Raw genomic sequence first — 10,036 nt, forward strand, 5'->3', positions numbered from 1 at the left:
AGGAGGAAGAGAACTATAATGAGTTGGTGGATCATCAAGACATGTCTGAATACTTGGAAACAAGAACATATTATTATGATCTTGTTATGGATATAAATGTTAATGAAGGTGATCCAAATGTTGATAATGAGGAACAAGAAATATGTGCCATTTGTTTACTTGAATATAAAGATGAAAACACCATTGGCGCACTCCAATGTGGCCATAAATTTCATTCTGGATGCATCAAGAAGTGGTTACAGAGGAAAAAAAATCATGTCCCTTTTGTAGAGCTTCAGTTTTGCCCCTACATTAGTCTTAATCTTAAGAATTCAATTAGAGTAATGGTTAGTATTATTATTTTTGTCATGATCATTGTAATCACAATTCTTGTGTGAATTATAGCTTCTTGTAATGTGAATACTGGTCATATACAGTTAAGCATTGACATAAAAAAATTGATACTGAAATAAGAGGATTCAGCAACATTTTGTTTCATTTCAAAAGCAGTTTACAACCCCCAAAAAATAGTAAAACAACAGCTAATGTCAAATTTCAGCACCATTCACAAAAATCAGCAAAGAACATCAGTCATTTTTCAGCAAAAACAGCAGCGAAAAACCAGCAAAATAGCTGCGAAAAACCACCAAAACAACATTCTAATTGCAGTCATAAACAACCGCCAAATTCCAGCTTAAACAGCATGCAAATTGCTGTTATTTTCAGCAAAAACAGCAGGTAAATTCCAGCAAAAATAGCAGCCAAAATCCAGCAAAAACAGCATCCAAATTGTTGTCATTTTCGGCAAAAACAGCATGTAAATTCCAGTAAAAAATAGCAGCCAAGCTCCGGGAAAAACAACATCTAAATAAACACAGCTGCTAAACAATTCCCGCACCAGCAACAAGCAATTCCTGCACCAACTTAATAAATTAGCAAAAACAACAGCAAACTTTCATCACCTGCAATACACCAGAAAAACACCATATAGTCGCTAGAAAATCATCATAATGGCACAAAAATATACATAAAGAATGAGCCGTTTTTACCCAAAAAACTGTTATAGCTTCAAAAAGTAGGTCCACTTTGTTGTGTACATTGAGAATTTTCCCAAACAAAATCTGGTCCAATTTCTACTTCGGCATATCCCATTTGTTCCTGTTCTACTACTCCTTGTACAACTTCATCCTGTCCTCTTCTAACCTGAAAAAGAATAACACATAATTTTTATGCTAGTTTAGGATTATTAAATAAAAACCAAATGCTATTATAACAATCGATATTACATGTAGTTTCAGGCGAAATGAAGAGGTAGTTTCTGGTGGCACAACATTATATTTGCAAGTCCTTGTATTGTGGCCAGGTTTGTGACATGTACTACAATCTAGAGATTTTTGCTTCCGTTTCATCTTTGTTCGACTAGCTCCAACTTCATCTTGTTCCTTTCTTCGCACTTTTTGTTTTCTTCCTCTCTTATTATCTTTTATAATCCTTGGAGGCAGAGGAGGAACTTTACTTGACTTAGGCCACATTTGTGGTCCATTCATTGGAAGAACTGAATTTTCATAAATTCTTCTATATGTTACCACCTTGTAACAATCATGAACATAGTCAAGAATGTTATCCTTTTTAGCCCAAATTGCTGCAATATCATGCTTGCAAGGGATCCCAGTGAGACTCCATTTTCTACAACTGCAAGATTTATTCTCCAAGTCAACTGCCCAATTGTCCGTAATTGTAGCTCCTAAAATTTCATAGCTCCAGTGATTAGATTTTCTAGGGATATATTCAGCAGCTGCAATTTGATTGTTGTGTAATATATCCTTGATCCTAGGACAAACATCACCCGATTTCCATTTATGTGCTTTTTCCCTATTAGATTGCATTCTAGCCATGAGTAGATAGCGCACTTTCTCCAACAGTGTCACAATTGGCTTGTCTCGAGCATCAAGTATCATGCTATTAAACACTTCACACACATTATTTAGTAAGATGTCACACTTAGCATCTGAAGAGAAATACGACCTAGACGATTCGCTAGGTTCTTTGTCATTTAACCAAGTAGCAGCATCAAGATCTAACTTTGAAATATTTTTCATGCAATCATCAAATTTTCTCACAGTACAAGACTTTGCAGCAGCCCAAAGTGTCTTTTTTAATGTGGAACCGCCAAAGCCAGCCTTTTTAAAATTGTTATGAAGGTGTCTCACACAAAACCTATGGCTCACATGAGGCAAAACATCATTAAAAGCTTCAATAAGACCTTTTTGTTTGTCTGACATAAAGGTCCAACCAATCTCATGTATATGCAAATCAGCAGCTAAATGATTCAAAAACCAGGCCCATGTCTCTTTGCTTTCCTTTTCTACAATTGTGTAGGCAATATGAAATATATTGTTGTTACCATCGATGCCAACTGTAGATAACAACTGAGTCCCATACACTGGACCCTTCAACCAACATCCACCCACACCTACAATTTTTCTACAACCCGCTCTAAAGCCAAGCTTACAAGCAGCAAAATAGATATATATTCTCTGAAATCTCTGTGGCTCATTGGGGACCTCATTATCAGTGAGCTTCATGTAAATCGTGCTGCCTGGATTTGTTCTATCAATTTCATTGCAATAGTCCCACATCATTTTATATTGATCTTTAATATCACCGTCAATTAATGCAATCGCTTTCATCTTAGCTCGTTTAGCTTGATATAACGTCACATGAGCTCTTAGTTCAACACTTACCCTATCCCTGAATTCCGCCACTCTCCATTTCCTGTTTTATCCAACTTCTTTGAGGTACTTTCTTGCAATGAAAGATGAAGTGATCATTCTATTTTCATGATGCCACTCCTTACAAGTATGTGTAGGATCGTAAGTTCTAATCTGGAAAGCCTTATCTCTTTGCATTCTAGAAGCCTTGATTTTCCATTTGCACTCTGGATGGTGTTTGCAAATTGCCTCCATTCTTATACTATCATTCCTGTCCCATCGGATATACTTTCCATTCTTAATCTCATGAGTTTCTACAGCATTTTTAAAGTCCTTCTTTGTCTCAAAGACATATTCTAGACCTAATACTGGGTTATCTCCATCGGTCTTTGGATTGTACTGAGGAAAGTTGAAACTTTCAGTTTCAGAATCACTATCCAAACTCTCCGTGTCTTCAGAATCAACACAATCAGAATCCCCCTCTATATCAACCATCTTTCTCTTTATTTCAGCACTAAGGAGCTCCCTCTGTTCCAGAATGCTTTGATTCCTCTTCCCATGTGTATCAACTAGAACATCATCAGCTAAATCAGCTTCCGAGTCACTAAAATCATCACATGATGAATTTTCACACAAAGTCTGTTGTTTGTCATTTTCTCCAATATTTGATTGATTTACTGAATCCACTTTGTCCATTTGAAAGTAAGAATCCAAATGTTCAAAGTATATTTCAAGCACATTGTCCTTTTGGATGTTTTTGCCAACTGTGTAGGCTTCAAAATCTGTAGAGATCAACTTCCATCTATTACGAGGCCTTCCACACCTATGCCAAAAAGTTATCGAATCATTTGCGTAACCACATATCTCTGCCATCTTCTTGAATTCAACAAGATTCAATTCTGCCGTGTTTACATAGTCAATGTAATCCATGTTTCCTCCAACGTAATGCTTATCTGGTGTACGCTTCATAATTCCCCCATGATAAATTTTCACAGTGACAAGCGAAGACTCAGTTATTGAATCTGAAATTTCAAATAGTAAACTTCATAAGGTGTTGTTGCAGACAAAAATAATACGTATTGGTTGTTTTTTGAAAACGAACTAACGTAATTAACTAAAAGCTAAATGTTAACAATATTAAAAACTAACAGACTAAACTACTTTGCCAGAGAAAGGGATGCCAAAAAAATCAACAAATTTCGAAAAATTATTTCATCAAAATAAATAATACAAAAACGTGTTCTGCTATGTTGTGCATTAAATTTAGATGAGAAACACAATAATCAAATTCTAACCAAAAAAATTCTACAATCTTAAAATAGAGAAAAATTCTCACCATAGGAAGAAGGTGATTGTGTATCACTGTTGCGCCTTAAGAACATTATTACTTCCTGATAATTGGTTGTTGCTGTAGATACGATTCAGACTTGATATGCATTTGTTGTTCCAATTTCAACTTTTGGCTTTAATAGGGCTGAGTGTTATGCTCTTTGGAAGAAAGGAAGACAGAGAGACAGAGCATATACGTTTGGAGGGAAAATAGTCTACGTTTGGAGGGAAGTGTGATATGCACGTGAGGAGGCATCCGTTAAAAAAGTAATGGTGGTTAGGGTTATGACTAAAAGTGCACCACTTTATTAAACAAAAAGGACTATTAGTGCTCCAGGTGAAAGATAGTGTATGATTTGGGTCTAAAGCCAAAGATATTGTATGATTTTGGGCCTTTTCTCGCATTGCAAACCACTACAAATAATGCCCATTTGGATCAGTATAAATAAAACCTAGTTGTTATAAAATCTAGATACTAAGTTTAGAGAGCTATTCAAGTTTTAATTAAACTAAGTTTGATTTACGAAATGCTTAAGCTTGTAGATTTCTTTATATGTAGTTTTTTGTTCTTTCTTGTCTACTGCTTTCTCTAGCTACTGTAGGATCATTATTTCTTAACCTATGTAACATATATTCAGTTCTACCATGTATGGATTGAGAGGAATAACAGGATCTTTCAACAGAAGACAAGGGCTCCAGCTGTACTTATCAGGCAGATCATTCAGGAAGTATTTCACAGAGGACATCTAATGGCAAGACTAGCATATAGATGGAACAGTTGAATTTCTATTCATAGACTATTGCTTGTTATGTACTGATCATAGGCTAGATTTTGGTGTTAACCTGAATAAATTTGGTAGTTAAGAGTTGTTCTACTGACTGTGACTGTCCAGTTCAGTTTTTTTTCCTGTACAAAACGTTTACTTGGTTAATAAAAACCTTTTTTATAGCCAAAAAAACATATATTCAGTTGTTCTCTCCAAGAAACATTGGTTGTAAGTCTTTTGCTGTAGAAGAGCTAAGTGAACTGTCAAGATTGAGACTTGAATTTCAGTTGACATAATTAACATTTATCAACTACTGCAAAAGCCAATGTGGTCGCTGGTTTTGATGGGTTTTGGGTCATGGGTCGATGGAGTTGGATCGGGGTGGGTAAAATAATGAGAAAAAGTCTGTATGAGGGTGGGGTTTTAATTTCGTCCAATAAAAACAAGCCACGTAATACCTTATAATAAAAATAATAATTAAAGAGAGGTTTGTTAGTTTTGAGGGCATAAATGAGCAATAAACATGAACGAAGGGGTATTTTGAGTAAAATAGATGGATAAAGGGTATAGTTAAATATTTTCTGTTAGTTCAGGGTCATTGGTCATTTTTTTGGCCCTTTTCCATATTTTAAAATAGATGCTTTTTGGTATTTTGTTTATGCCACCCAGGCGCACACCGTAGGTTTCCCAAATTTAGTACTTGAGCCTAATGAAAACTGAAGTGGACAAATTCACTATCCAAAAATAATCATTTATGTTTTTTTTTAGATCTTTTATGTGTAAAAATAAAAATTTCTTAGGAGATTTTATATAAATCTAATATTTTTTTGTAAGAGGCCACAAACCAACTTACCCTTTACAAAAATTAAAGTATTAGTTGAAACAATAGTTTGACACAAAAATGTTATACCAAGTTCAAACTTTTATTAGTATAATAATGAATTTATGGGTTATTCATAGGACTCAATAACAATTATACATATGTACAAACTCAATATTCATTTGAATATTTCTTTTGTTGTCGTTTTCTTACCCATATAAAATTCGGTATACGCAAACAATGTTCTGTACTTTTTTCCTTATTCACACAAATAATACTTGCATAAGTGATGCAAGAATCTATACATTATTTTACGTGATAAAAAATGTGAGTATTATTTATACGTGAATTAAACAATTGGAATAACATTAACAGGGACACCCTTTTAACTTATATTCTCTTTTTTTTTTTTTCCTTCCTCAGAAACAACTTCTATTTTGTTAAAAAGTAAATACATAATTATAACTAGTATATTACATCGAATTAGACATAAAACGTACATCTAATTTATACATCATCAATTCTCGTATTTGAACTAAATGGCATTTTAATTCTTGGTGCTTGTGAAAGTATACTATAAAAATTCTAATAAGAATACTAAGTCCGAGTACGAGAGGCAAACATGTACTTTTTGGACATTCATTGATATACGAAATAAAACCCATATTTAAAATAGATATCATACTATTCCATTGTCAAAATATAGCAATAAATGTTTCACATATTATATACAACCTACAAATTGAGTAGGTGAACTTTACAGACAAAAAAGGGTAGAAATGAGAAGGTATGATGAGCGTGGAGACTAGATTTAATAGGTTGGATGAAAGGAAGGGAACGGTTGTGATTAAGTAGAATACCCGTAACTCTTGGAAATAAAAGAAGTGAACAGTTGAGAGTGGAAAGGTTAGTGGTGAGGGTGTAATAACCTTTATTGAGGATCTTGAGGTTCATTGACTTATCTGCTTATCTTATTGACTTTATATTTTGCTGCGTGAACTAATCTCAGTCAACCTATGATGCTTACCAGTACGTGTGGTGTACTGATACTACTCTTGCTATGCCCTTTTTGGGTGTAGATATGTTGCAGGTCTTTAGTTGAAGTTTCGTCGTGTGGATTCATCAGGCATTCTCCTACAGCCTCGCTCATCTCTCTCCAGGCAGAGGCTGTGTCATTTATTTTGTCTTCCTGCACTGTAGGAGCTCTTGTACCTGTCTAGACTAGATCCCGGGAATTGCTTTTCAGTTTTATTGTATTTCAAAACAGAGTCTGTACGAAAATTTTACTTTAATTTTGTGATTTTTGAAAGATTGTCGTCGCAACTGTTTAAATGTTAGGTTTAATTAGTAAGGTTTCACCTACTAGGGTAGTAATATGGTAGGTGCCCGCACGACCCGTGGGTTGGGTCATGACAATTGCGTTCATTGTTGACGTGTTGGGCAGATATATGAGAAATTCGGGAATTGATCATTGGAAAGTAGCCAAACGAGCCTTAAGGTATCCACAGAGAACAAAAGAGCACATACTCACATACAGAAGGTCAGATAAGTTGGAGATCATTGGATATTCGGACTCCGGTTTTGCAGGATGCCAAGATAGTATAAATCTACTTCAGGATACATTTATTTGCTTGATGGAGGAGCTGTCTCTTGGAGAAGTGAAAACAAACACTTATTGCTCCCTCCACGTTTGCAGCTGAATATGTAGCTTGCTATGAGGCATCTGAACATGGATCATGGCTACGAGATTTTCTCACTGGGCTGATTGAAAGATCACTTAAGATATTTTGTGACAATAATTTGACAGTCATGTTTTCAGATAACAACAAGAGGTCAAAAAACACACTAACATAAAGCTCTTGGTTGTTAAACAAAACGTTTAGAGAGGTGAGCTGTCTATAGAGCATATTCGTACAAACTCCATGGTTACGGATCCATTTACTAAGGGACTACCACCCAAGGTCTTTCATGAGCACACTGCTCATATGGGTGTCATCTTATCTGAGGATATTCAGTTTTAGTGGGAGTTTATAACTTTTAAATGTTCTTTTGATATAGACACAATTTTTTTTTTGGTTTATGGTATCTTGTGCAGTTTCAGTGTATGGATATTCTGATATTATTTCGTAAATAAAGAATGTAGTTCATTATCCTCTCTAAACTATTTTTGGTTGGACCAGTTGAAAATAGGCATGTTTAGATCACATTACATGCAATTTTCATGCTACGCACCCATGCTTGATCTATGTTAGGAAGGTTTAATTACGATATGAATGTAACAAAAGCCGTCTTGGTTCTATGCTAACATGATTGATGAACGAGATTGTTTAAAGGTACTTCATTTTAAGATAGCAAATATTTTGAGCTCATAAGGTGACATACAATTATAAAGCTATGTGTATGTATATATGTGTTATCCAAGTGGGAGATTGTAAGAATATATGGACTTCACATATATACAGATTGTAATAATATATGGACTTCACATATATATAGATTGTAAGAATATATGGACTTCACTTATATACATGTATAAATAATTGTATGTTAACTATTATCATTAAAGGGTTGGCCCAGATTAAACGTGATCTGCAAAGGTTTCAAATTATATGGGTCTAATTAGACACTTTGTAAAGTATGGGGCTTTATATGTAGATACCCAGATGTAATTCTAATTTAATAATGGGCTAAACTAGAATTACATAATTATATTGAATTATAATTAGGGGGTTATGGTCCCCAAATCAGACGTAGGGTTAGTTTTCTATATCCCATCATTAGAAAACTTGAGAGCCGACGATGTCTTGGTTTGGAGGACCGATAACCGCAAGACAGAGAATTGCTACGGCACGCACGGATTCCGGTACACTTCTGTCATGATCCAAACCGGAGGGCCATGACAGGCATCCAGGCCCTACCTACCGAGTACCGCTAATCATGTTTCCATAGCAAAATCATAGATAAGGGTGGACCACGAGGATCATCAGATGGCAACTGCTAGCTCATAAGAGAGCTATACCAAAAAGGAGCGATCCCAAAGGACATACGTATATAACCATGTTGGATAAAATTGTACAAGTCGAAAAGACCATTACGGACACATATACAACAAAATATAGGCTGAGAGGGCCATACAACGTCTACTGTACCACAACTGTCTACAAGCCTCTACTAGAGTGCATGACATGATAAGATCGGGATAGGCTCGCCATACCCATATGTACAATAAAAATATAACGTACCAAAACACGACAGCAGCTCCGGGACAAGTGCAGTGCTCCAATATCAGTTGAACGGCAACCTACTGATGCAGACCGTCACCCTATGTATGTGAACCTGCGGGCATGAAACACAGCATCCCCCAGGCGAAAGGAACGTCAGTACGGATAAAGTACTGAGTATGTAAGGCATGAAAGTAAAATAAAGGAGACATAAAAGTACATAGGATAAAAGGAATGCAACCTGTGCATCGGAACTGCCTCTGAGGGCCAATGATATGCATAAGATATATATATATATATACACACACACACACACATATGCGTATATAATGCCTGTCAAGACTTTGTGGGCATCCCATCGTATCATATCGGCCTCTGTGGGCATAATCATCATCATATCGGCCTTTGTGGGCATAATCATCATCATATGACAGTGGTTAGGCGGTAGTGCGTAGATAATGCCGTAACCTTCCCTATAACCTATATAGATATAATATACACATATATAACGCCTGTGGGGGTCATAGTATGTGTATGTGTGTATATATATATATATATATATATATATATATGTATATATATGTGTATATATATATATATATATATATATATATTCTTGAATCTATCGAGTGATGTAAGGTCGTTGCATCTCCGATCATCATTATGAGATAGCATTTTCATCAACAAGTGACTCTGTGAAGTATATGAAATTTGAAGGACTTGCTAAGAACAATATTATTAGAACTTGAATCAACATAGGGCATCTCTATTGCTAAGAATGGAATCATTATGCAGTAGCATTACGCTTACGTTTCTTTCATATGGATCATACCAAAAGAAGAAAAGTTAGCCTTAACATACCTCAAGTTATCAACACAATCCCACAACTAATCCGTCGAACTAGTACTCCAATCCTATTGCAAAGGAAGGCATTTACAAGCTTAGGTGGTACTAGTATATCATGTATATCAAACAATAAATCAATTTTAAAATGAAAAGGGAAGCATTTCCCCTATTTTTTAATCATCTCAACAAATCCAACAGCCAACAATCAACACAACAACCTCATATGTTCCTCTTTAAACTCATATCCACAACATTTAGAGATGTACAATAAAATAGTCCGATATACGCTTCGCATACGACACATGTACATCTCCTTCTTCCAAATACGCCAAGTATAACAACCTCAACACAATCTCAACGTCA

The 10,036-nt window shown here is 35.3% G+C and overlaps 1 protein-coding gene across 1 annotated transcript; it reads right to left on the reverse strand.

Annotated features, from left to right (window-relative positions):
• Positions 1 to 852: 852 nt before the first annotated feature.
• On the reverse strand, positions 853 to 2,669 carry LOC132034099 (uncharacterized). The gene is made up of 2 exons (XM_059424336.1): positions 1,266 to 2,669; positions 853 to 1,182 (listed from the first exon to the last, which is right to left on the reverse strand). The coding sequence occupies exons 1-2, from the start codon at positions 2,667 to 2,669 to the stop codon at positions 1,048 to 1,050; spliced, it is 1,539 nt and encodes a 512-aa protein (XP_059280319.1). The 3' UTR covers positions 853 to 1,047.
• Between the last annotated feature and the right edge of the window lie 7,367 nt (positions 2,670 to 10,036).

The sequence above is a fragment of the Lycium ferocissimum genome, chromosome 10, assembly GCF_029784015.1.
Source record: "Lycium ferocissimum isolate CSIRO_LF1 chromosome 10, AGI_CSIRO_Lferr_CH_V1, whole genome shotgun sequence".
Classification (NCBI taxonomy): domain Eukaryota; kingdom Viridiplantae; phylum Streptophyta; class Magnoliopsida; order Solanales; family Solanaceae; genus Lycium; species Lycium ferocissimum.